Raw genomic sequence first — 27,421 nt, 5'->3', positions numbered from 1 at the left:
ACAGGCCCAATGGGCCAACCAGAAGTTAGGAAACGATCCGTTTCTGACTTCCGGAGTGCCTCCGGGAGGGGGAGGGCAAGGGGAGCCCGTTTTTCTGAAGCCTGGGAAGGGTGAAAACCCATGGTGTATGTGCGTGTCATGCACGCATGCAGGGGGGGCGGGTGTCATGCGGCATGCGCAGGTGTGTGGGGCGCGTTGAATTGTGGATGTGGGTATGTGCGTGCCCACCCTTCTTTGCAGCACCGGGCTGGGGAAGGTGCAAGAAAGCCACTTACGGGGAGGCTGACCCTTCTTTCTCTCGGGTCTCCAGGTGTCGGTGAAGGTCTCCAGGATGGCAGCCAGAAGGAGAAGAGCTGTTTTCCTCCTCTGGTAGTTGGAGCTGGGCATCAGAGACGCCGTGCAGAGCTGAAGCAGCCAATCCACAAATTCTAGATAAAGAAAGATTTATTTTGCATGACCTCCTACACAAAGGTGGATGAATGAGGTTTCTGGGGAACGTCTGGGTGGAGAAAGGTTTGGGTTCTGTTCTCTGTGAGGAGGGGATTCTGGTTGTAATTTGGGATTGGTCCCAAATTTGGTCATAATTTGAGGATGTATACAGGGAAGGGATGCAACTACCAATTACCTCCACTAGACCGATTAGATCCCACAGACTAGGCCTCCTCCGAATTCCATCCGCCAGCCAGTGTCGACTGGCGACTACCCGGAGGAGAGCCTTCTCTCTGGCTGCTCCGACCCTCTGGAACGAACTCCCCGTGGAGATTCGAACCCTCACCACCCTCCAGGCCTTCCGCAAAGCCCTCAAAACCTGGCTGTTCCGACAGGCCTGGGGCTAAAGAGCTGTTGCCCCCGTCTCGAATGGTATGACTGTTGTGAGTTTTAAATTATATATTGTTATGCTGTTCTTTTTTAATTTTTTTGTCTGTATCCCCCTTCCCCGGTTCGAGTTGTGAGCCGCCCTGAGTCCCCTTCGGGGGAAAAGGGCAGCATATAAATACAATAAACTGAACTGAACTGAACTGGTTCGTGTGAATATACATGTATGTATGTATGTATGTATGTATGTATTTCATATATATATATATATGAAAGAAGGAAGGAAGGAAAGGAAGGAAAGAGAACGAAAAAGAAAGGAAGAAAGGAAGAAAGGAAGAAAGAAAGAAAGAAAGAAAGAAAAGCTTCACTAATCTTCAAATCCCTCTCTTAACCATCTGTTATTATATTCAGCGCGCAGAAAGTCCATAAACGGTTTCCAGTCTCTTATAAAGCTGTCTAGTCCATTCTGTCTAATCAAATCAGTTTATTTCACCATCTCTTCTAATTCAGTCAATGTCAAAATCCACACTTCAACAGTTCCTTTTTCTTTCCCAGTGTTTGGCAACGACCTTCCTCGCAACCCACACATCATCTTCATTTGAGGACTACCCTAAACTCGACCCATTGTTTCTGGCACAGCCTCTAAGCATGGTTAGGAGGTAACTTGTTCTGACCAGGGCTTCCCAAGAGCACGAAGCAAACTCCTGGTCCCGACAAAAACCCCTTTTATTAATTGATTGTGAATTCTGCTCATTCACATTCAATAAAGTCTTTTAAGGGAGGATTTACAGTCACAGACCTTATCTGGCTTGGAGAGCAGCCAGGCCGATATCTGCAGAACTTGGCAAGGAGTCTCCAAGAGTCACAAACCAATTAAGCGAACTGATGGTCTCCTGCAAACTCCACTCCCCTTTCGCTCCTCTTTTATTTCCTCTGGGAGGGGCCATTCATCGTCCACCTGTGGCCTTACTCCCAAGTCAATTCCTGTTCTTTAGCCATTCCCTAACTCTGGCAACTCTGTGCATGCACACACTGGGAACAGGGACCACAACATAACTCACCTACAGCTCGGAGAAGACCCCTTTCTTGATCCTTTCGGGCCAAACTTTCCATCTGGTTGACCTTCCATTGCCGAAGCGCAGCTAGAGAGCTGTCCCTCATTCTGACCAAAGCCTTCTTCACCGTGGATTGAAGGAGTTGCCGAAACGAAGAGGAATCGCAACTCAAATTCAGGGGCAGGAATTCTTTCAAGAGTTGGATCTCCCTCTCCGATAAGACTTGACTGGTCTTGGGAGCTGAGCAGAGGAAGCCTAAGGCTGCCAGGCGGACAGTTTCTTCTTTCGAGAAGAGGCAGAAGGTGAGTCTCTTCAGCGTCTTCTCATCGGTGAGCAAGTCTCCCGCAAGGGTCTTCTGAACGTTCAACAAGGAGACCCACGCTCGGAGCTGAGAGGCATCCCTGCCCCCAAATCTCGTGGCCAGCAGCGCATAAGAAGCAGGAAAGACTCTCAAAGTCCGTCCGAGAAGGTGACTGGAAGTGTTGCTCTGGAGAAACGGGTCAGAAGAGGTCAAGGCACTGGAGAAGGTCGGTAACCAACAACTGGACCACTTGTGAGCCAGATGTTCTTCTGAGACCTCATCCTCCACCTCTGTCCAGGCTTTGCGCTGCAGTCCTAGGAGAGTTTTGTACAAAATCCGAAGCGACGGGACACAGACGGTTCGTGGACAAGCAGTTGAAGAGATGTTGAGGGAGATCCGGGTAGATCTCCAGGACCTTGGCAGAAAGACCCACAAAGCAATAGGATCAGAATCCATAACACCATGATTCTTTTACCTGACATATTGATATCTGGACAGGTTGGGGAGGAACTTCGGGAAGGCTAAGGTCAAAATGTACTGATAACATATACAGGTGGTCCTTGACTTATGACTGTAGTCGAGCCTACAGTGATAGTGTACTAGTCCTACAACTGAGCCCAAAATTTCTGTTGCTAAGTGAGATGGTTGTTAAGTGAGTTTTGCCCCATTTCATGACTTCCCTTCCTTTCTTTTCCTTCCCTTTCCCTTCCTTTCTTTTCCCTTTTTTCCTTTCCTTTCCTTTCCCTTCCTTTCCTTTCTTTTCCTTCCCTTCCCTTTTCCTTCCTTTCCTTTCTTTTCCTTTCCTTTCCTTTCCCTTCCTTTCCTTTCCCTTCCTTTCCTTTCTTTTCCTTCCCTTCCCTTTCCCTTCCTTTCCTTTCTTTTCCTTTCCTTTCCTTTCCCTTCCTTTCCTTTCCCTTCCTTCCCTTCCCTCTCCTCCCTTTCATTCCCCCTTTCCTTTCCTTCCCTTCTTTTCCCTTCCCTAGTGAATCACTGTGGTTCTTAAGTTAGTACCAGGTTACTAACCCTTAACCCTTGCCTTTACTTGTCAGAAGCTCGCAAAAGGGAGTCCCACGACCCTGGGACACTGCAACAGTCATAAATATGAGTCAGATGCCAAGTGGCTGAATTTTGATCGAAGCAAGCAGCGTACGTGAAGCGAACAAGTACCAGCCGGTACAGGAACCCACCCCTGATCAAAGCATGTTAATTTCTGTATAAGAAATACTGATTGCAGTTGGAACAGAGTTCTTTTCAGGTGGGAAGGGGGAGTAGAACTCCTTAGCATCAGAGCGTGTTAATATAATACTGTACAAGAAATACTAATGATCTGATGGTCATTTTGAAAAATCCTTTCTTAGCAAGCATCTAGAAGCCAAGAGGAACATACAGGCCAGATTTTAAGTTTGTAGGCTTTACGATCCTGGAGATTTCATGATGAGTGAGTGGCAGTTGGCTTTTAGATAGATAGATAGATAGATAGATAGATAGATAGATAGATAGATAGATAGATAGATAGATAGATAGATAGATAGACGGACAGACAGACAGACAGACAGAGATAGATAGATAGATATAGAGATAGATATAGAGATAGATATAGAGATAGAGATAGATGGATAGATATAGATAGATGGATAGATATAGATATAGATATAGATATAGATATAGATAGAGATAGAGATAGAGATAGAGATAGAGATAGAGATAGAGATAGAGATAGAGATAGAGATAGAGATAGATATAGATATAGATATATAGATATAGCTATAGATATAGCTAATAGATATAGATATAGATATAGATATAGATGATATAGAGATAGAGATAGAGATAGAGATAGAGATAGAGATAGAGATAGAGATAGAGATAGAGATAGAGATAGAGATAGAGATAGAGATAGGTAGAGATAGAGATAGAGATAGAGATAGAGATAGCTAGAGATAGAGATAGAGATAGATGGATAGATATAGATAGATGGATAGATGGATAGATAGAGATAGAGATAGAGATAGAGATAGAGATAGAGATAGAGATAGAGATAGAGATAGAGATAGAGATAGAGATAGAGATAGAGATAGAGATAGAGATAGATATATAACTATAGCTATAGCTATAGATAGATATAGATATAGATAGATATATAGATATAGATATAGATATAGATATAGATATAGATATAGATATAGATAGAGATAGAGATAGAGATAGAGATAGAGATAGAGATAGAGATAGAGATAGAGATAGATTAGAGATAGAGATAGAGATAGAGATTATAGCAAAAGAGATACTCACCTTTTGGGGACCCAAGTGGGGCAGAATTGCACTGAATGCGAAATATCTCGCTCTTGCTTCCCAAGGCATGAAGATAACCTTTTGTAGGTACTCTCTAAAGAGGGCTCTCTCTGGATCCCCAAACCGATCACATTCCAGGCTGTAGATCTCTAAGAGAATCCGAAAGGAGCTGTGGACAAAATCGGTCACTCCTTCCGTCTGGATCAGGATGGGAGAGAAGCCGATCGAGAAATAAAAGAGGTGTAAATGGTAAGTTATTACAGGGGAGTCCTCGACTTACAACACTTTAGTTTAGTGACCAAAGTTATAACGGGGCTAAAAAAGGTGACTTAGGACCAGTTTTTCACACATGCCTTGGTCAGAACAAAGGATATCAACGTTCAAAACAACCAAATTATATAAAGCAATGATAGAATTATTAGCGTCAACTCATCCCAGATTTCAGAATAGCAAAGCTTTTGTGTGGCTCATTCATTTTGCAACATAAGCTTTACTGGGTGATATTTGGAGAGCAAAAAGAATGAAACCTTCCCCTTAAAGAAAAATAAATATGTTGCCTTACTGGACATTCTGCATTGTTCCAAACAATCTTGCTTAGCTTTTGGAGAAGCTCTGAATTGTCATCCAGTAACAAGCTCTCCTTGACTTTCCAGAGGTCATCCAAACTTTCTCGGACACGTTGAAGCCACAGAGAAAAAACTGGGAAAGCAACGAGGACTCCATTAGGCTATTAAAAGTACAATTGAAATGATTCTTGCATCAGTTCTGCAGAGGAATGATTGAGTCCGTCATCTGCACCTACGTAACTGTCTGGTTTGGCTCTGTAACCCAACAAGACAGAGATAGACTTCAACGGATAATTAAAACTGCGGAAAAAAACAATGCCTTCCATTGAGGACCTGCACACTGCACGAGTAAAAAAGAGGGCTATGAAAATATCTACAGACCCCTCTTACCCTGGACATCAATTATTTCAACTTCTGCCCTCAAAACGATGCTATAGGGCACTGCACACCAGAACAACTAGGCACAAGGACAGTTTTTCCCAAATGCCATCACTCTGCTTAACAACTAATTCCCACAACACTGGCAAATAATTTATTAAGACTGTCTTACTATTATTCTTCTCTTCCTTCCTAGTAGCTATCTCTTCCCCCTTATCACTATAACGACGTTGCTTGTATCTTTCAATGTATATTGTTTTATTTGTTTACTAGTAGGATTTGATAGCTTATTAGTAACCTATGACTATCGGTAAGTCATGTATCTTTTTATTCTTGATGAATGCATTTTATTCTCCTTATGTACACTGAGAGCATATGCACCAAAGACAATTTTTGTGTGTGTCCAATCACACTTGGCCAATAAAGAATTCTATTCTATTCCTATTCCTATTCCTATTCCTATTCCTATTCCTATTCCTATTCCTATTCCTATTCCTATTCCTTATTCTATTCTATTCTATTCTATTCTATTCTATTCTCTATTCTATTCTATTCTCCATTCTATTCTATTCTCCATTCTATTCTATTCTCCATTCTATTCTATTCTATTCTATTCTATTCTATTCTATTCTATTCTATTCTATTCTCTATTCTCTATTCTATTCTATTCTCCATTCTATTCTATTCTCCATTCTATTCTATTCTCCATTCTATTCTATTCTATTCTATTCTATTTACTTAGTCATTTTTCTTTATGTTTGGTCTATGTGCAAACTTGGTCTTCTCCAAACTTTCTGGTCATGAGAGGTCCTTGGTGCTCTCTGAGCTTGGATGTTTTCTTGCAGACATTTCATTAGCCAAACTAGGTAACCTCATCAGTGCTAGTAAAGAGGGGGTGGGGTTTGCTCTCAGTTCATATTGGGGGCAGAGTTTAAAGGGGGATCAGCTTAGAATCCCTAAGTAGCCACAAGCGGAATCTCCAAGACCACGCCCACTAACCCTAACAAGGCAAGCTACTAGTAATTAGAATATAGACTGAGGGCAAACCCCTCTCCCTTCTAGTTCTGATGATGTTATCTAGTTGGGTAATGGGACGTCTGCAAGTAAATAACCAAGCTCAGAGAGCACCAAGGACTCGATAGTTATCGTTCTCCTCCTCCTCCTCCTCCTCCTCCTCCTCCTCCTCCTCCCTCCTCAAATCTCTCTCCCTTCTAGCACTGATGATGTTTTCTGGTTGGGTAATGAAACATTTGCAAGAAAACAACCAAGCTCAGAGAGCACCAAGGACCTCGTAGTACTTTTCCTTCTCCTCCTCCTCCTCCTCCCCCTCCTCCTCCTCTTCTCCACAATCCCACTCCCTTCTAGCACTGATAATATTATCTAGTTGGGTAATGAAACATATACAAGAAAACAACCAAGCTCAGAGAGCACAAAGGACCCCATAGGCATTGTTCTCCTCCTCCTCCTCCTCCTCCTCCTCCTCCTCCTCCTCCTCCTCCTCTCCACAAACCCCACTCCCTTCTAGCACTGATAATATTATCTAGTTGGGTAATGAAACATATACAAGAAAACAACCAAGCTCAGAGAGCACAAAGGACCCCATAGGCATTGTTCTCCTCCTCCTCCTCCTCCTCCTCCTCCTCCTCCTCCTCCTCCTCCTCCTCCTCTCCACAAACCCCACTCCCTTCTAGCACTGATAATATTATCTAGTTGGGTAATGAAACATATACAAGAAAACAACCAAGCTCAGAGAGCACAAAGGACCCCATAGGCATTGTTCTCCTCCTCCTCCTCCTCCTCCTCCTCCTCCTCCTCCTCCTCCTCCTCCTCCTCCTCCTCCTCCTCCTCCTCCTCCTCCTCCTCTCCACAAACCCCACTCCCTTCTAGCACTGATAATATTATCTAGTTGGGTAATGAAACATATACAAGAAAACAACCAAGTTCAGAGAGCACCAAGGACCTCATAGTACTTTTCCTCCTCCTCCTCCTCCTCCTCCTCCTCCTCCTCCTCCTCCTCCTCCTCCTCCTCCTCCACCACCACCACCACCACCACCACCACCACCACCACCACCACCACCACTACCACCACCACAAATTCCACTCCCTTCTAGCACTGATGATATCTAGTTAGGTAATGAAATGTCTGCAAGGAAACAACGAAAACTCAGAGAGCACCAAGAGCACCCACAGCTCAACCCTGAGCAGCCAATATTCTCGCTTATTAACTTTCTTCATCTTGGACCAACGTGCTCTTGTCTTTAACAGGAAGGTTCGTCCTGGGTTTCAAACATCTCTGCAATTGATTTCCCAGACTTTGTCCAGATCACAGCCCGAGTTCTCTTCCACAAAAACACGGAAGGCTACCCTATTTATAAAGTCTGCTCAGTCGTGATACTTTTCCTTTGGCTGACAATTGCTCATCCATCGGCAGCTTTCCTAGCTGGCTCCAGTGGTGGGTTTCAAATTTTTTTCGAACCTACTCTGTGGGTGTGGCCTCCTTTGTGGGAGTGGCTTGCTGGCCATGTGACCTGGTGGGAGTGGCTTGCCGGCCATGTGTTCTCTCTCTCTCTCTCTCACTGTCTCTCTCTCTCTCTCTCTCTTTTGTTCCTTTTGTCTCTCTGTCCCTTTTTCCTTTTTTCTTTCATCTCTCTCTCACTCTTTCTTTCTTTCTTTCTTTCTTCCTTTCTTCCTTTCTTTCTTTCTCTTTCTCTCTCTCTGTGTGAGTCTCTGTGTGTGTGTCTGTGTGTGTGTGTGTGTGTGAGTGGTGGGTTTCAAAAAATTTTGGAACCTCTTCTTTAGGTATGGCCTGCTTTCTGCGTCCACTGGTGGAACCTCTTCTAACCGGTTCGGTAGATTTGACGAACCGGTTCTACCAAACTGGTGCGAACTGGTAGGAACCCACCTCTGGGTGGCTCCCAAGTCAATGGGAGGAAGCTGGATTCGTTTTACAGCTGCACAGTTCATTTAACAACCGCAGAGCTTCGTTTAGCAACCGTGGCCAATAGAAACCGTTAAATGGGATGCGACTCGCTTAGAGAACGATTCCACATGAAGGGAGAAGGGAGAAGATGGCCAGGACTTGCTGTCTGAATGGGAGGTGGGCACGGGAGTTTGCCTACCTTGGTAGGAGTAATAAGGATAGCTTGTGGGGTCTTCTATCACGTCTAAAACAGCTGGAAACAGGACATCCAGCAACAAGCACTGCGGGAAAACAAAAATAATGAAGCTAAGGAAAAACGGGGGGGGGGGGGGAAATGCAACTTCTTCGAGATATTTTTTTTTGAATGAATTTAGGAGGTCTTGTTTTGTAAAGAAGGCAACTCCTTTAAGGAAACGGGGAATGCCAATCCACAGACAGTGCTTAAATTTGCCTGTGAAATTTGAATTTATCGAGGGAATCTGCTGTGGTGGCTCAGTGGCTAAGACGCAGAGCTTGTCGATCTGAAAGGTCGGCAGTTCGGCGGTTCGAATCCCTAGCGCCGCGTAACGGAGTGAGCTCCTGTGACTTGTCCCAACTGCTGCCAACCTAGCAGTTCGAAAGCACGTAAAAATGCAAGTAGAAAAATAGGAACCACCTTTGGTGGGAAAGGAACTGCGCTCCATGCGCCTTTTGCATTTAGTCATGCCGGCCACATGACCACGGAGACGTCTTCGGACAGCGCTGGCTCTTTGGCTTAGAAACAGAAATGAGCACCGCAGTATATAAGTCTAAGTGCTATTACTATAGAGAGAAGCATCTTAAAGCACTGTAAAGTGGTATATAAGTCTAAGTCCTATTGCTGTAGAGAGAAGCATCTTTGCTGACTCTGCCAAGCGCTTAGAGAGGGGTTTAAAAGCACTGTAAAGTGGCATATAAGTCTATGTGCTATTGCTATAGAGAGAAGCAACTTTGCTGGTTCTGTAAACTGCTTAGACAGGGCTGTAAAAGCACTGTAGAGCAGTATATAAGTCCAAGTGCTATTGCTATAGAGATAAGCATCTTTGCTGATTCTGTAAACCCCTTAGAGAGGGCTGTAAAAGCACTGCAAAGTGGTATATAAGTCTAAGTGCTATAGAGAGAAGCATTTTTGCTGACTGCAAAGCGCTTAGGGAGGGGTTTAAAAGCACTGTAAAGTGGCATATAAGTCTACGTGATATTGCTATAGCTATAGAGAGAAGCATCTTAAGCACTGTAAAGTGGTATATAAGTCTGTGCTATAGAGAGAAGCATTTTTGCTGATTGCAAAGCACTTAGAGAGGGGTTTAAAAGCACTGTAAAGTGGCATATGTCTACGTGATATTGCTATAGCTATAGAGAGGAGCATCTTAAGCACTGTAAAGTGGTATATAAGTCTAAGTGCTATTGCTATAGAGAGAAGCATTTTTGCTGACTGCAAAGCGCTTAGAGAGGGGTTTAAAAGCACTGTAAAGTGGCATATAAGTCTAAGTTCTATTGCTATAGAGAGGAGCATCTTAAGCACTGAAAAGTGGTATATAAGTCTAAGTGCTATTGCTATAGAGAGAAGCATTTTTGCTGATTCTGTAAACCCCTTAGAGAGGGCTGTAAAAGCACTGCAAAGTGGTATATAAGTCTAAGTGCTATTGCTATAGAGAGGAGCATCTTAAGCACTGAAAAGTGGTATATAAGTCTAAATGCTATTGCTATAGAGAGAAGCATTTCTGCTGACTGCAAAGCGCTTAGAGGGGTTTAAAAGCACTATAAAGTGGCATATAAGTCTAAGTGCTATTGCTATAGAGAGAAGCATCTTTGCTGATTCTGCAAATCCCTTAGAGAGGGGTTTAAAAGCACTGTAAAGTGGTATATAAGTCTAAGTGCTATAGCTATAGAGAGAAGCATCTTTGCTGGGTTATGTTATGCTGTGAATAATTATGCTTAAGGTATTTTAAAAACGATAATGTTGAAGGGTACCTTTGGTGGGGTACCATCCAGAAGGCAGGTCAAGATCTCTTTCTTGCAACAGGTTAGTAAGCCACGGGTCATCACCAGTGTCTCCAAACCACCTGGGTTGAGGATGAAAGCAGGGATCCAAAGGGCCCCAAACTGGCACCCCCCTGGGCAAAAACATAAATAAAATCCAAATATGCTATCAATATCACTTTCGTCATTCAGTTGGCTCCGGAAGAAGAGGAGGAATGGAGGAGGAAAGATGAGGAAAAGAAGGAGAAGAAGATGAGGAAATGAGAAGGAAGGAGAGGAAGAAAGACGAGGAGAAGGAGATGAGGAGGAAGAGGAAGAGAAGGAGTAGAAAATGATGTGGAAGAGGAAGAGAAGGAGGAAAAAATGAGATAAGGAGCAGGAGGAAGAGAAGGACAAGGAGGAGGAGATGAGATGAGGAGGAAGAGGGAGAGAAGGAGAAGAAGATGAGATGGAGAAGGAAATGATGAGATGAGGAGTAGGAGGAAGAAGAGAAGGAGAAGAAAATGATGAGAAGATGTGGAAGAGGAAGACAAAGACAAGGAAGAGAAAAAGGATGATAAGATGAGAAGGAGATTAAGAAGAGGAGAAAAATGAGATGAGGAGGAGCACTGGGAAGAGAAGAACAAGGAGATGAGGAGGAAGAGGGAAAGAAGGAGAAGAAGACAATAAGGAGAAGAAGATGATGAGATGAGGAGGAGAAAGAAGAAGAGAAGAAGAGAAGAAGAAAATGAGAAGAAGATAAGGAGAAGACCTGCTGATCAGAACCACCTGAGACTTAGAAGAAGAATGAGCCTACCTTTGTGTTCCTCTGTTCTTTGGGCATTCAAATTTATAAGGGGGTAAAAAGCCCAGATTGTTTTGGCGCCTGCTTCAACTTCCGCGGCGGTATTCACCATCATGCTCACCGTTGTTCCAGCCAAGAGACGGTTGTCTTGGCAGGCGCTCTACAACAACGGATACCCAAGAGGTCAACCTAAACCTGGATTTTGTTTCAATGGAGGTTTGATCTCTAACAAAATGAGATCAAACTTCCGTTGTTTGATCTGTTCAAGATTCTCATGGCTTCGTGCCAATCTTCTCCCACCCCATAGCTCTCAGACGGGGCTATTTTTTGAATTCCCCATAGAATTTCTGTCGAGAGTTTTTTGCAGTTTTTGATTTTATAAACAAGTAAATGAAATGCTAGCATGTGGTTATGGATTAAATCTTTGGTATAGTTAAGGATAAAGGATGTTTAAACAACTGTAGTCAACTAAAAGTGGAGGTATGATGATGTTAATATGGTAAACATTTGAGTTAAGATATTTGAATTAATATGAATTAATGGAAGAGATGCACAAAAACTTGTTGTAACCAGCTGATATACTTTTTTATAACATATACTTGTTGTGGTTTTTTTTTCTCTGTCTTGTTTTTTGTTCTTTTTTGTTTTGATTTTTTTCCCCACTGTTGTGGGCATGTGTTGTTTATGTAACAAAAAAATAAAAAAAAATTATTTTAAAAAAATGAATAAATGTACAATACCAGCAGCAGATTCTTCCAACGGGGTAGCAGTTACAAGCAAGCACAAGGCCAGAGGAGAGAACAGTTTCAATTCAGAGAGCAGATAAGTCCAGATTAATTTAGTTTCACAACTTAATACAGCCACTCCCAAACTTTTTACTTAAGTTTCTGTTTCCAAATAAGCCTCATTGGCTGATCTTGTTACCATGTCTCTGCCAGTTCATGAATATTCTGACAATTTCCTCCTTTCAGATTTGTATGTTCTTCAAAACTGGGATCTCCTAAAAACTTGCAGATCATGATTTCAATATAGGTGGCTCTCTTTTAGTGGCACAAGTGATGCCACCCAGAAATAGGAGAGTGGTGGGGAAAAAAGAGAAGTTGGATTTCCTTTTTCTCGTGGAACTCCAAAACCTTTCTTTTTTCATGATCTGGGAGGATGGACCTTCTCCGATGCTGGACGATGGAAGATTCAAGATAGACCCCAAAAAAACAACCCTGAGAACTTTAGTCACATGAGACTAAAAAAAAAATCCTCTTCCCAGGATAATGTAGGAAAAAGAATGGCAGAATCTGAGGGTGGAGCTAAAAGAGGCATCAGCTTAGAATCCTTAAGTAGCCATAAACAAAGTTTAGCCTCCTTTGAATTCCACCTGAATCCACCTGCCTACCTGAATCGGGAGGCTCTCACAACAGTCACTCGGGCCCTTGTGACCTCTAGGCTGGAATACTGCAATGTGCTCTACATGGGGCTGCCCTTGAAGAGCATCCGGCGACTTCAGCTAGTACAGAACGCGGCCGCGCGAGTGATCGTGGGTGCACCTCGGTTCACCCACATAACACCTATCCTCCGCGAGCTGCGCTGGCTACCTGTCGATCTCCGGATGCGCTTCAAGGTGTTATTAGTCACCCATAAAGCCCTGCATGGTAGTGGATCTGAATACTTGAGAGACCGCCTTCTGCCAATTACCTCCCTGCGACCAATAAGATCTCATAGATTAGGCCTCCTCCGTATTCCATCGGCCAGCCAGTGCCGGCTGGCAACTACAAGGAGGAGGGCCTTCTCAGTAGTAGCCCCGACCCTTTGGAACGAGCTCCCCGTGGAGATTCGTACCCTCTCCACCGTCCAGGCCTTCCGCACAGCCCTTAAGAACTGGCTAGCCCGTCAGGCCTGGGGACAAGGATAGGCGCCCCTCCCGAATGATGAATGTATGTTGCTTGCTATTTTATTATATGTCTCTATGTCAATGTTTGTATTCCCCCTCCCTGATTTTATGTGAGCCGCCCTGAGTCCCCTCAGGGAAAAGGGCGGCCTACAAATATTAATAAAATCTAAATCTAAATCTAAATCCATTCACTCTTACCTAGCTCCTAGCAAGTGCTAATGCTTTGTTGAGAAGATTCCTGCACATAAGCTGTTTAGCAACCAATTCCTTAATGTGTGGATCTGGTCTTTTGCGCTCGACAGATACCCTTACCTGATCCATGATGGTATGCACCAGGGATCTCAAGATCTTTTGCAGCATTTCTCTGTGATCCGTTTCCTCCCAGACGAAGGGCTGAATTTCTTCTGACATCCGTTTAAAGAGATGCAGGCAAACCTAAAGAGAATCAACCTGGAATGAAGGAGGAACTTCCCAACAGTGAGGCCAGTTAACCAGTGGAACAACTTGCCTCTAGAAGTTGTGAATGCTCCATCACTGAAGGTTTTTTAAGAAGAGATTGCACAACCATTTGACTGAAACGGCACAGGGTTTCCTGCATGAGGAGTGGGTTGGACTAGAAGGCCTCCAAGGTCCCTTCCAACTCTTGCTATTCTGAGAAATTTAACACTGACTTTGGTCAGCTCCTCCGTGCATTGCTGGTAACACAATTCCCATTTCCTCCGTTCTGCAACTGTCTCCAGAAGTTGTAGGCGTTTCCTGCAACTTTTAAAGAAAAGACTGGACAGTCACTTATCTGGAATGGCATAAGTTCTTTTGCCTGAGCAAGGGGTTGGACTAGAGGACCCCCAAGGTCCCTTCCAGCTTATTCTATTCCTGGGATGGCGAACGCGGGGGCATTTGTCAGGGAACGCGAGGCGTTGCCCTGTTAGCTGAGTTCAGCCTTTTTTAAAGCCATTTTTCGCCCTTCCCAGGCTCCAGAGACTTTATAGGGGCCTGGGGAGGGCACAAAGGCCCTCCGCCCCCCCCCCCCCCAAGGCCCTCCGGAGGCTTCAGGAGCTTCCCTGAAGCCTCTGAAGCACAAAAAAACAGCTCTATGGGCAAACCGGAAGTTCGGGAAGTGACTTCCGGTTTGCTCGTAGGGTCGGTTTAAGCCCTCCGGAGGCTTCAGGGACCTTCAGGAGGCTTCCCTGAAGCCTCCGGAGGGCTTAAACCGACCCTACGAGCAAACCGGAAGTCATAGGGTCATTTTTATCCTCCGGAGGCTTCAAGGAAGCCTCAGAAAAGATTATCTTTAAGTGAATAACTTATCTATTGTACTTTACTCTACTCTACCCTACCCTACCCTACCCTACCCAATCCTACCCCACTCTAATTCTAGCAAGAGGAGACAAGAAGGAAATTGGACAGACATATGTCTGAAATGGTTTAGGGTCTCCTGCTTGAGCAGTGGGTTGGACTAGAAGACCTCCAAGGTCCCTTCCAACTCTGTTATTTTATGTTCTGCGTTCTAAATTTAAATGTCTACATTGCCCTTCAAATTTTAACTTCAGGAGGGGCAAAACGGCAACCACTGGCCCTACTTTAAAAAAACAAAAAAGAAACCTTGAAACCAGGTGATAACGCCCCGCCTTCTTTACCTTTATCGTGACGTAATGCCACTCCACCTGGCTGGAGTTTGAATCTTGCAGAAGGAGATCAAAAGTAGCGGCAACGGTTTGCAAGAGCTTCATCAAATTCTTTTTCCAGTACTGGCGTCCTAATGAACTTTCTTCGATAAAGAGGCATACTATTCAGGAATGGAACAAAAGAACAAAATGGATTACCGCTTTGTAGAAGAATTCACCCCTTCTTGGGGCAGGAGCTGCCATGAGTACACCCCTCTCCAGGGAGATGGGTGTTCTGACCGAGGCTTCCCAAGAGCATGAAGCAAACTCCTGGTCCCGACAAAAACCCCTTTTATGAATTGACTGTGAATTCTGCTCATTCACATCCAGCAAAGTCTTTCAAGGGAGGATTTACAGTCACGGACCTTATCTGACTTGGAGAGCTGCCAGGGCAAGATCAGCAGAACTTGGGAAGGAGTCTCGGAGAGTCGCGAACCAATGAAGTGAACTGATGGTCTCCTGCAAACTCCACTCCCCTTTCGCTCCTCTTTTATTTCCTCTGGGAGGGGCCATTCATCGTCACCTGTGGCCTTACCCGCAAGTCGACCCATGTTCTTTAGCTGTTCCCTTTGTCTGGCAGCTCTGTGCATGCTCACACTGGGAACAGGCTCCAGCTGTTCCTCTGCCTCACTGATGTCTGACTCCGAAGGCAGCTGATAACTGTCAGACGGCCCTAGCCCCCTCTCTTCCTCCAACACAGAGCCCTCATCAGACCCTTCCCCAGACTCCAAGACTGGCCCATGTTCCTCCCCAACCTCCTCACTATCCGAATCTGCTGCCAGCTGCACTGGTCACTGGTGGGCAACCACAGAGGGAGACTTTGACCCATGAAGGATGCTCATCAGGTTGCGTTCCTTTGGAGAACAAATACTGGCTCTAATTCAGCTTGGGGCCAAAGGTACATTCGGTGACTTGGAAAGAGTTTGAAGACTGACCTGTCTGGAGAACGTCAGAAGATGCGGGCTGAAAGGAAGAGAAAAAAATGGATCAGGTTTTCAGGGGATTCCATACCAAATTACTTCTCGCCACATGTTGATCCCTGCTCACAATCCCAGCCCAGAACCTCTTGCAAGCTCTGGGTATGGAGAAGATTCCCTTGCTATTTCTGAATGAACTCCCCGCAGAGATTCGGACCCTCACCTCTCTCCAGGCCTTCCGGAAAGCCATCAAAACCTGGCTGTGCCGGCAGGCCTGGGGTTGATGAGTTCCCCTCCCCTCTCGACTTGTATGGCTGTATGACTCTTGTGTATTTTAATTACGTGTATTGTGTTTGTGTCCCCTTTTCCCCTTCTGAGTTGTTCGCCGCCCTAGTCCCTCCCGGAGAAGGGCGGCATACAAATAAACTAAATCTAATCTAATCTAATCTAATCTAATCTAATCTAATCTAATCTAATCTAATCTAATCTAATCTAATCTAATCTAATCTTTTTCTAAAACAAGAAGAATATCAAGGCTAAAATAGACTTGTTTTCTACCTTGGCTCTCTGCTCCACTCCTTTCTAGCACTGCTGATGTTACCTAGTTGGGTAATGAAACATCTGCAAGATGTTGTGGCCTGCCAGCGGCCAGTAGAGCTGGCAGCAGAGTCGGACAGTGAGGAGATTGGGGAGGAGCATGAGCCAGTCCTGGAGTCTGGGGAAGGCTCGGATGAGGGCTCTGCATCAGAGATAGAGAGGGGACAGTGATCAGGTGCCTACGGAGGTAGACAGCAGTGAAGCAGAAGAACTGCTCCCAGTGTGCGCATGCGCAGAGCTGCCAGAGGAAAAGGACAGCTGAGAAACCAGGGTCGACTTGGGAGTAAAGCCACAGGTGGACGGTGAATGGCCCCTCCCACAGGACATAAAAGAAGAGCGAAAGGGGAGCGGGCTTTTGCAGGAAACAATTCATTCATTCGGTTGTTAGATTCGTTTCAGGAGTGTGAAGATCTGTCCGTGAATCTCAGAGACTCTGTGCCCAAGTCTTTCCTTGCACAGCACCTCATTTGCAAAATATTGACATGGCAGCTTTCCAAGATAGATGAGGTCTGTGGTCATAAATATTCCTTTGAAGGACTGTTTGAGGGCAGAACACAAGGAAACAACCAAGCTCAGAGAGCACTAGGGACCCCATAGTCCTCCTCTCTGCAACTAGAAGGTAGTCCTGATGATGTATACCTAGTTGAGTTATGAAATGTCTTCAAGAAAACCATCAAGCTAAGAGAGCACCAAGTATCCCATAGTTGTTGTCCTTCCCCTCCCCGTCCTCCCTTCCAGCCCTGATGATGTTACCTAGTTGGGTTATGAAACGTCTGCAAGAAAACACCTAAGAGAGCATCAAGGACCCCACAAACAGAAGATGAGGAACTAAGGAACTGCATCACCCCAAATACAAAAGTCCAAAGGAAAATTATTGAAGGGTCAAAGCACCGGACCCAAAATCCATCCTCCATTTTTACCTTTTCATCTTCAATCAGTCCATCCATCAGCCTCCTCAACTCTTCAGAGACCAAGGTTTCGTTCTGCTTTGATAGCTTCCCAACTATCTACAGGGAAAGGGGAAAAATATCTAAAATCTAAGGGCCACAAATTTAGAATACACACACACCTCTATTATCATTTCATTAATAGCAATAGCCCTTAGACTTAAATACAACTTCACAGTGCTTTCCAGCCCCCTTTAAGCGGGTTACAGAGTCAGCCTCTGGGTCCTCATTTTACCCACCTTGTAAAGATGGAAGGATGAGTCAACCTTGAACCTGGTGAGATTCGAACTGCTAAATTGCAGGCAGCCGGCAGTCAGAAGAAGTAGTCTGCAGTACTGCACTCTTAATTAGGTCCCTTCCAACTCATTCTATTCCATGCTATTCCATTCTATTCCATTCTATTCCATTCTATTCCATTCTATTCCATTCCATATTTTCTATTCTATTCTATTCTATTCTATTCTATTCTATTCTATTCTATATTTTCTGTTCTATTCTATTCCATTTTATTCATATTTTCTATTCCATTGAATTCCATTCCATATTTTCTATTCTATTTCATTCCATTCTATTCCATTCCATATTCTATTCTATTCTATTCTATTCTAGGCTATGCTATGTATGCTATTCCATTCTATTCCATTCTATTCCATTCTATTCCATTCTATTCCATTCTATTCCATTCCATATTTTCTATTCTATTCTATTCTATTCTATTCTATTTTCTGTTCTATTCTATTCCATTTTATTCATATTTTCTATTCCATTGAATTCCATTCCATATTTTCTATTCTATTTCATTCCATTCTATTCCATTCCATATTCTATTCTATTCTATTCTATTCTAGCCCAGTCCAGTCCAGTCCAGTCCAGTGAATATATGGGTACCTTTTCAAGTCGGCAGAACAAGCTGGAGCTGGTTGTGGTCTCCATTTGACACTTGAAGATGCAACGCACTAACGGTAACATGTCCTCCGGATCCATCTCCCACAGTCTTCCACTCAGTCTCCCCAAGAGTTGAGACGCCTCCTCCAAATTTTTCTCTTTGCATCGCTTCACGGAGCCTCTAAGATGGGCAGACAGCCCCCCAATTAGAATCTAACGCAACAAAAGATCAAGTCTATCTGGGAAGAATTCCTCCCAAACATGATTTTCTATCTTACGGTTCTTCTCCAAATGAAGATCTGCAAAGTTGCCCATTGCTCAGATGATCATGGAGAATTTTCAGTCATCCAAGTCACGGTTGTCCCAAAGGTGTTTTTTTTCCCCCCAAGAGGCAACTGGACTTCCTATTTTTTTTTTTTCATTGAAGAGGTTTCACTTCTCACCCAAGAAGATTCTTCAGCTCTCTGAGAGCTTCTTGGGTGAGAAGCAGTGGTGGGTTTCAATTTTTTTTCAAACCTACTCTGTGGGTGTGGCCTCCTTTGTGGGAGTGGCTTGCCAGCCATGTGACCTGGTGGGAGTGGCTTGCTGGCCATGTGTTTTCTTTCTTTCTCTCTCTCTCTCTTTCTTTCCTTCCTTTTGTCTCTTTGTCCCTTTTTCCCCTTTCATCTCTCTCTCACTTTTTCTTTCTTTTTTCTTTTTTTCTTTCTTTCTTCCTTCCTTTCTCTTTCTCTTTCTCTTTCTCTCTCTCTCTCTCTCCCTCTCTCTCTGTGTGTGTGTGTGTGTGTCAGTGGTGGGTTTCAAAATTTTTTGGAACCTCTTCTGTAAGTGTGGCCTGCTTTCTGGTGGAACCTCTTCTAACTGGTTCGGTAGATTTGACGAACCGGTTCTACCGAACTGGTGCAAACTGGTAGGAACCCACCTCTGGTCAGAAGCGAAGAAGCTTCTTGGATGGGAAGCGAAACCTCTTCAGAGAAAAACCAGAAAGTCCAGTTGCCTCTTGGAAAAAATAACATTACTTAAATATATTCAGATGTCAACTCTCAACTATCAGGACTTGAGAGCATTTGGCTGTTTTTGCTAGGGATTCTGGGATATTTGAAAGACAAATCATAGGAAGACTGATATAGAGGAATAGGAATATTGGGAATATTGTGAAATCGAATTTGGGTTGGTCACCGGGACCAGAAATTTACTCTTCCAAGTTTTCAGATTCATGCCATGGTAATTTCGAACGGTTACTAAATGAACTATCGTAAGTCGAGAACTACATGTATTCCTTATTGCCCAAGTGTGGGTGGACATAGAAGGAATATGTCTCCAGTGTATTAGCTCTTAGTGTACAATACGAAGAACAAAGTGGTTAATCATCTATCATAAATCATAGGGAACACCTGATAAATCGTAGATACCAATAGGAGAAGGAAAGAAGAAGGGAAATAGTAACAAAGAATAAGAAGATGGTCAAATTACAAAGGAGTGTAAAAATCACTTAACCACTGTGTTACGAACTTTACAACGGTGGCGATTCCCTTAACGACTGCAGCAAGAAAGGTTATAAAATGGAGCTGACACTCAACAAAGCACTCCTTTAGCAATAGAAATTTGTGGCTCCGCTGCGATTGTAAATTGAGGATTAGTTGTATAAAGACAAAAGTAAAGGTTCCCCGTGCACATTTGTGCTAGTCATTCCCGGCTCTAGGGGGCAGTGATCATCTCCGTTTCAAAAAGACGTCTCCGTGGTCATGTGGCCGGCATGGCTCAATGCCGAAGGTGCCGGAACGCTGTTCCCTTCCCACCAAAGGTGGTCCCTATTTTTCTACTTGCATTTTTACGTGCTTTCGAACTGCTAGGTTGGCAGAAGCTGGAACAAGTAACAGGAGCTCATTCGTTACGCGGCGCTAGGGATTCGAAACCGCCGAACTGCCAACCTTTCTAATTGACAAGCTCAGCGTCTTAGCCACTGAGCCACGGGCGTCCCCAAAACTGTAAGATACAAGTGATAACTCATACTGTAGATACCAATAGGAGAAGGAAAGGAGGAGAAGGAAAATAGTAACAAAGATAAGATAATGGTCACATTACAAAGGAGTGTAAAAAGTCACTTAACCACCGCATTACAAACTTTACAACTGCAGGGATTGCCTTAGCGACTGCGGCAAGAAAGGTTGTAAAATGGAGCGACACTCAGCAAAGGCCTCCTTTAGCAACAGAAATTTGAAATTGTAAATTGAGGACTACTGCTTGCATAGGATTGGACACTTATTTATTTCTCATGTATTTGATTTATCAATTGTTTACAAGATAATAGGCATAAGAATAAACATGGCTACGAATGAAATGTGTACGGATAAGTGGGGACAGTAGGACAGGGACGGGGGGCACGATGGTGCACTTATGCATGCCCCTTAAAGACAGGAATGGGGTGAGGTCATAGTAGACAGTTTAAGGTTAAAGTTAGGGGGGTTGAGGATGAAACCACAGAGTCAGGTAGAGTATTCCAGGCGTTGACCACTCTTGTGCTGAAGTCATAATTTTCTGCAATCGAGTTTGGAGCTTTTTACACTGAGTTTGTATCTATTGTTGCTCTTGTATTATTGCAGTTGAAGATGAAGAAGTCATTGACAGGCAGGACGTTGTAACGGATGATTTTGTGTACTACGCTTAAGTCCGACTGTAGGCGGCGCAGTTCTAGGCTGTGCCTAATTATTCTGCTAAATTACAAATCACGGATTGATAGAAAGCGGCGCTAAGGAGAGACATTCAATGCAAGAAGCCCCGAGTCTTAGCTTCCAGGGAAATTCTGGCCCTAGATAGTTCTTAAACCCACTTTTTTAAACAATTAATTACCCGCCCACCTGTGCCCAAACCTCATTCATTGACAGCTCCACTTACTTTTACAAACTCCTGCAGGCTCTCTAGCAAAAGGAGAATCTGATGGTTGGTTTCCTGCAGCTGATCTGTCCCTTCCAAGCTTTGGTAAAAAGCTGTGCATCGCTCGAGCTCCTGCACTGCGGCGTTCATCCTTGGGCAAGGCCCCTCACTCTTGGATCGCCCCAGAAACCCCCCAGGAGATGCCTAACTTTCTGCAGGGAACACAACATGGCTTTACCACCGAGTGCTACAGGAATCTGAACGATAAGACAACACTCACACCGGAAAAAGCTGAATTTCCATGCACGACAGCTCCAGCTAGTGGAGACAGTTCTTGCCACGACTTCCATCCAAATGGTGTGAGCAGAACAGAAAAGAATAACAAGAGTTGGAAGGGACCTTGGAGGTCTTCTAGTCCAACCCGCTGCTCAAGCAGGAGACCCTGTACACTTTCAGACAAACGGCGGTCCAGTTTCTTCTAGGAAAACCTCCTGTGATGGAACAGCCACAAATTCTGGAGGCAAACTGTTCCACTGGTTGATTGTCAGGAAATTTCACCTTAGTTCTAGTTTGCTTCTCTCTTTGATTAGCAGAGTCCTAGTCCTTTAAAACATGTTTCTTTCTTTTCATATCCTGAGAAATATTCTGCCTTTCAATATTTCCTAGGATATTTCATTTTTCTGTGAGAGGGCTGGATGATAACTTTCCACATGCTATAAGGGAACTAAAGCACATGGTTATTTTAGGAGGCACCATATAAGACAGGCTTTGTTATTAAACTGGGAGAAGATTAAGAGGCTGCACTATTTAAAAATTCCAGTCTGGATATCAACCATTGAAGCTTTTTCATATTCAATAATATACAAAAAGGAACAAACAGTTAGATATGCGGAATTATTAAATACAGAGGGTGAACTCAAATCTATACAAGATTTGAAAAAGGAAGGAATTGAAGTTAATTGATATTCATATGTGCAAATACATTCTAGATATAATAAAGATTAAAAAAAGGAGGGTTTTTACAATAAAATGACTGAATTAGATAAAATCTTAACAGGTACCGATGAAAAGGTAATTAAAAAACTCTATGGCTACTTACTAGAGGTGAAACTTTATGAGGAACAAGTTAAAGAAACTACGTTAGCCCTGGGGGGGGGGAAATTTTAGGCATGGGATTGAATTAGAGAAATGGCAAAAAGCTGTGGACTCAAAACTATAAAATGATAGCATTGTACAACAAAATTGTCTGCTATTGTCTCCTACCTGTCAAAAACTTCTTCAGCTTCAACCTCAATTATACTCGGGCAAACTTGAGAGACCGCCTGCTGCCAATTACCTCCGATAGACCCGTTAGATCGCACAGGGTCGGCCTCCTCTGGGTTCCGTCTACCAGCCAATGCCATCTGGCTACCACCCGGGGGAGGGCCTTCTCTGTAGCAGCTCCGGCCCTTTGGAATGAACTCCCCGCGGAGATTCGGACCCTCACCTCTCTCCAGGCCTTCCGGAAAGCCGTCAAAACCTGGCTGTGCCGGCAGGCCTGGGGTTGATGAGTTCCCCTCCCCTCTCGACTTGTATGGCTGTATGACTCTTGTGTATTTTAATTACGTGTATTGTGTTTGTATCCCCTTTCCCTTTTGAGTTTGTTCGCCGCCCTGAGTCCCTCCCGGAGAAGGGCGGCATACAATAAACTAAATCTTAATCTTAATCTCAAACAATAGATACAAACTCAAGGTAAACCACTCCAAACTCGATTGCAGAAAATACGACTTCAGCAACAGAGTGGTCAACGCCTGGAATGCTCTACCTGACTCCGTTGTTACAGCCCCAAACCACGCACAGCTTCCACCTTTAAACTGTCTAACGTGGACCTCACCCCATTCCCAAGAGGTCCGTAAATGGGGCGTGCATAAGTGCCCTAGCATGCCTTCCGTCCCTGTCTTATTGTCCCCATTTATCTGCATCTACTTCCTTTGGTTTATGTTCATACTTATACCTCTTACCTTGTACATATTTGACAAACAAACAAACAAATAAATACGTTTCCACCTGTTGCTTCTTGTCCTGCCCTCAGGTGCTTTGGAGAATAGCTTGACTCCCTCTTCTTTGTGGCAGCCCCTGAGATATTGGAAGACTGCTATCATGTCTCCCCTAGTCCTTCTTTTCATTAAACTAGACATGCCCAGTTCCTGCAACCGTTCTTCATATGTTTTAGCCTCCAGTCCCCTAATCACCTTTGTTGCTCTTCTCTGCACTCTTTCTAGAGTCTCCACATCTTTTTTTATAGGTTGAGGACTAAAACTGGATGCCGTATTCCAAGGGTGGCATTATAAAGAAGTATTAACACTTCACATGAGCCATGATTCTATCCTCCTGTTGATGCAGCCTAGGATTGCATTGGCTTGTTTTGGCAGCTGCAGCAGAAACAAAACATATTGCAGAGGTAGCATGTTGAAATATTTTTTGCTTTTAACTTTTTCCTGACTTTTTCCTATGCCCAAGTGTGACTGGCTGGGGAATTCTGGGAGCCGAAGCTCATCCGTCTTCCAAGTACTTAAAGTGGAGAAATACGGCTTTTAAAGGAGTGAACCAGGGGTGGGTTCCTGCCAGTTCTAACCTCTTCTATAGAAGAGGTTCCACAAATCTACAGTGCTGTTTAGAACTGGTTCCAGCTCCCCTCCCCCCGCCCGTCCGCACATCATCAAGATGAAGAGCAAGAGGAGGAATTCTGGGAGTTGAAGTCCACAAGTCTTAAAGCTGTCAAAGTTTGAACACCCCTGGGTTTTTTTTCTAAAGGGTTAGGGGTGCAAGGGTCTTGTAACTTGACAGCTTTAAGACTTGCACACTTCTGGAGTTGATATGATAACTAACAATTGGATATGAGAAAACACCTTTAGACTATACATAAAGAGTATTAACTACAATAATTATCACTATTAAAAAACCAAATAAAATTCATACAATCAAATGTTAATCAATACTGGGAAAATGTTATGATATATGATATAATTGAATATTATGGATGTTTAGCTAAAATAGGATATGAGGATTTGATGATAATAGAGGATTTTACAAATAAGTAAATGAATTGCCAGCATGTGTTATGGATTAATTCTTTAGCATAGCTAAGGATGAAGGATGTTTAAATAACCATAATAATTAAAACTGAAGGTATAATGATGTTTGATATGGTAAATATTCGAGTTAAGATATTTGAATTAATATGAATTAACGGAAGAGAAGCACCAAAACATGTTGTAACCAGTTGATATACTTCTTTTTTTTTTTATAGTAGACACTTGTGTTTTGTTTTGTTTTCCTGATTGTCGTTTTTGTCTTTTTTTGTATTATTTACTATCTTTTATTTTAATTTTTTATTTTCTATTTGTCCTTTTTTCTTTTTTCTTTTTTTTTAATTTTTGTTCAAGATTATTACTTCTACCAATATTTCTAAATAATAATCACAGTTAAATGAAAATGGATATATAATAATGCTTGAGTTAATATGAGTTATGTTGGTTGACTGTGGAGGAGATGTACCAAAACTTATCTGTAATTGATGATATATTAAGAAAGATGCTGTACCCGTTTTAAACTAAAATTAAAAAACATTTAATTAAAAAAAAAAGACTTGCACACTTCAGTGCCAGAGTTCCTGAGCCAACATGACTGGAGGAGGAATTCTGGAAGTCATTACATCAACATTGTTATGTCATCATACCTGACATGTATATAATATTTCACTTCTATATTTACACACCTTTATAACACAGTTCTATATATATTTATTATTGTTTTTTTGGCTTAATTAATTTTGTTCTTGTTTTGCAGCCATTTGTACCAATTGTGCCACACAATTGAGATTAGCTAGAAAGCACGAAATCCTGCTTTCTAGCTAATATAAATCATACATCACAGCTGATTGTCGGAAATACCAGTTCACCCCGCAGTGGTAGCATTTTTTAACTACCGGTTCGGGCGAACTGGTCCAAACCAGTAGCATTTCCCCCTGTTCTAATGCCCATCCTTTACAGCAGGGGTCTCCAACCCCTGGTCTCTGGACAGGCACCTGTCTACGGTATGCCAGAAACCAATGCATGCAAACAAGACCAGCACGGAAAAAAATCCTGTGTCCCTGGTGCCCCCAAAATTGGAGGTCTCTGTTTTGCAGGCAGCATGGATATTTGTGTCGGATTAAAAAGGGAAAAAGAAAGAAAGAAAACAAGAAGGGATGGGAGAAGAGGGTCTTACTATTGTACGATTTGGAGGAGGAAGGTGGGAATCCAACCTATAAATTCACTTTTCACAAATGAATAGCTAAAGCAGATTAACTCTCCGCTTTTCTCTCTCTCTCTCTGTGGTTAATCCTCGTAATGGTTTTAGACTCTCTTACCAAACTGATAAAGGCTCTTTTACAATTCTCTCCCTCCCAATCTCGCCATTGTCTGGCGCATGTCTATACATTCTCCCCTCGCTTCCATTCTCCTTGTTTTTTTATTTCTTCTTTTTCTCCTTTTTTTTTTTAATGGAATGGCTCAGGGAGATCTTTATCTCCATAAACACCACATCAATACATCCCCCTCCACCCCGCTACCTCCGGGAACCTGGATACAAAGCCATGCCCTAGCTGATTTAGATTTGATTACTGGCGCCCTTATCAAAACGCCTCTTGCTGAAAATCTGGGTCTTAAATCCCATAATTCTTTGATAAAAGAAGCATTACCGGTCTATTTCCACCCCCAAAGTGAAAGCTGTAGGGAAAATCAAAGAAAGCAATCAGCCAGGAGACGAAGAGGCTAAATGCACCAGGGCTGGATGGAGAGATAGGTGGAACGCACATGAAGATTTTGTTGAATAGGGTCTCGGTCGCCGTCATGGTGACAGGCAGGAAGAATTGATCAGAACTGAACTTGGAGAAATGCTGCTCAAATCCTTTTGCTGCCTTGTAGCAAATTTTGACGCTCCTGCAGGAGCGCGGAGATGGATATGGGGTCTAAGAAGCTATCTAGTCTGTCCCCCAGGAAGGAAATTGACCCCTCAACCATCATAATAACAGAGTTGGAAGGAGACCTGGAGATCTTCTAGTCCAACCCCCTGTACAATCAGGAGAGCCTAATAGCAATAGCAATTCAACTTGAATACCGCTTTACAGCCCTCTCTAAGCGGTTTACAGAGTCAGCCTCTTGCCCCCAACAATCTGGGTCCTCATTTTACCCACCTCGGAAGGATGGAAGGCTGAGACAACTTTGAGCCTGGTGAGATTCGAACTGCTCAATTGCAGGCAGCCAGCAGTCAGAAGAAGTAGTCTGCAGTACTGCACTCTTAATTAGGTCCCTTCCAACTCATTCTATTCCATTCCATTCCATTCCATATTTTCTGTTGTATACCGTTCCATTCCATATTTTCTATTCTATTCTATTCTATTCTATTCTATTCTATTCTATTCTATTCTATTCTATTCTATTCTATTCTATTCTATTCTATTCTATTCTATTCTATTCTATTCTATACATGCTATTCTATTCTATTCTATTCCATTCCATTTTTTCTATTCTATTCTATTCTATTCTATTTCAGTCCATTCCATTCCATATTTTCTATTCCGTTCCAGTCTGCAATACTGCATTCTAACCACTGTGCCACCATGGGAATGGAATGGAACAGAATGGAATAATAGCCTAAGAGCAATAGCATTTCAACTTATATACCGCTTTATAGTGCTTTCCAGCCCTCTCGAAGCGGTTTACAGAGTCAGTCTCTTTCCCCCAACCATCTGGGTCCTCATTTTACCCACCCCCGGAAGGATGGAAGGCTGAGTCAATCTTGAGCCTGGTGAGATTTGAACTGCCAAATTGCAGGCAGCCAGCAGGCAGCAGAAATAGCCTGCAATACTGCACTTTAACCACTGCGCCTCCGTGGCTGTATTATCAGGGTTCCAAGTAATATACCCATAGCAAACAAAACCTTGAGGCAAGTAGACCCCTGAAAGAATAGTTTTATTAGGTATATCATATTGGCACAGTTCTGGTGAAAACCGACTGAATGTTTCCACAGTTTTCACCTTAATTAAAAGTTTTTTCCCCTTTCCTCAAACCATCAGCCACATGGTCCAATCACGATACTGTCTGGATGCCTGGTAACGTCACTCCTCCTTCCTCCAGGCACCTGTGGGAATGTTCTTGGTACCATTCTGGCTATACGGCTGTCCAAACTATCGCTCAGATCAATTTGCTTCGGGGTAAAGAGTTAAACCTATCTGGGAGGAAAAAATCTGGGGTGCTTGCTTCCACGGGAAATGGCTTAGAAGGGACCTTCTTAAACCTGGGGCTCTGAGGACAGCTTCCCAATTTCGAAACGAAGGAGGACCCCAAATTATTGTGGTGGTTGTGGTGATGATGATGATGATGATGTCCATTCAGGCATAGGGGCCAAATCTCTCCCCATCCTCGGATCTTGCAAAAATATTGTAAGGACCCTTTTTAATATTGTAAGCCGCTCGGAGTTACACTGTGGTAAGATAGGCTGACAATAAATTTAATAAAGAATAA

The 27,421-nt window shown here is 43.3% G+C and overlaps 2 protein-coding genes across 2 annotated transcripts in view; both read right to left on the bottom strand.

Annotated features, from left to right (window-relative positions):
- The window catches only part of LOC106542548 (tRNA (32-2'-O)-methyltransferase regulator THADA), a 32,459-nt gene extending 29,955 nt beyond the window's left edge, over window positions 1-2,504 (bottom strand). The window contains exons 1-2 of the mRNA XM_087705704.1: window positions 1,878-2,504; window positions 276-428 (exon numbers count right to left, since the gene is read on the bottom strand). Of these exons, the coding sequence (XP_087561830.1) occupies window positions 276-428; window positions 1,878-1,977 (253 nt within the window). The 5' untranslated portion in view covers window positions 1,978-2,504. The remainder of the gene's footprint in view (window positions 1-275; window positions 429-1,877) is intronic.
- Window positions 2,450-18,426, bottom strand: LOC106546884 (tRNA (32-2'-O)-methyltransferase regulator THADA). Its single transcript, XM_087705701.1, has 11 exons — window positions 18,009-18,426; window positions 17,094-17,180; window positions 15,595-15,622; window positions 14,633-14,781; window positions 13,308-13,430; window positions 11,123-11,270; window positions 10,318-10,460; window positions 8,528-8,609; window positions 5,027-5,163; window positions 4,465-4,662; window positions 2,450-2,587 (listed from the first exon to the last, which is right to left on the bottom strand). The coding sequence occupies exons 1-11, from the start codon at window positions 18,102-18,104 to the stop codon at window positions 2,450-2,452; spliced, it is 1,329 nt and encodes a 442-aa protein (XP_087561827.1). The 5' UTR covers window positions 18,105-18,426.
- Window positions 18,427-27,421: the final 8,995 nt, after the last annotated feature.

Source organism: Thamnophis sirtalis, unplaced genomic scaffold (assembly GCF_051295495.1).
Source record: "Thamnophis sirtalis isolate CommonGarterSnake01/CBP01778 unplaced genomic scaffold, rThaSir2_p1.2 scaffold_2, whole genome shotgun sequence".
NCBI lineage: Eukaryota > Metazoa > Chordata > Lepidosauria > Squamata > Natricidae > Thamnophis > Thamnophis sirtalis.
Note: the sequence above shows the minus strand (reverse complement) of the source record. Positions and strands in the feature narration are given on the sequence as shown.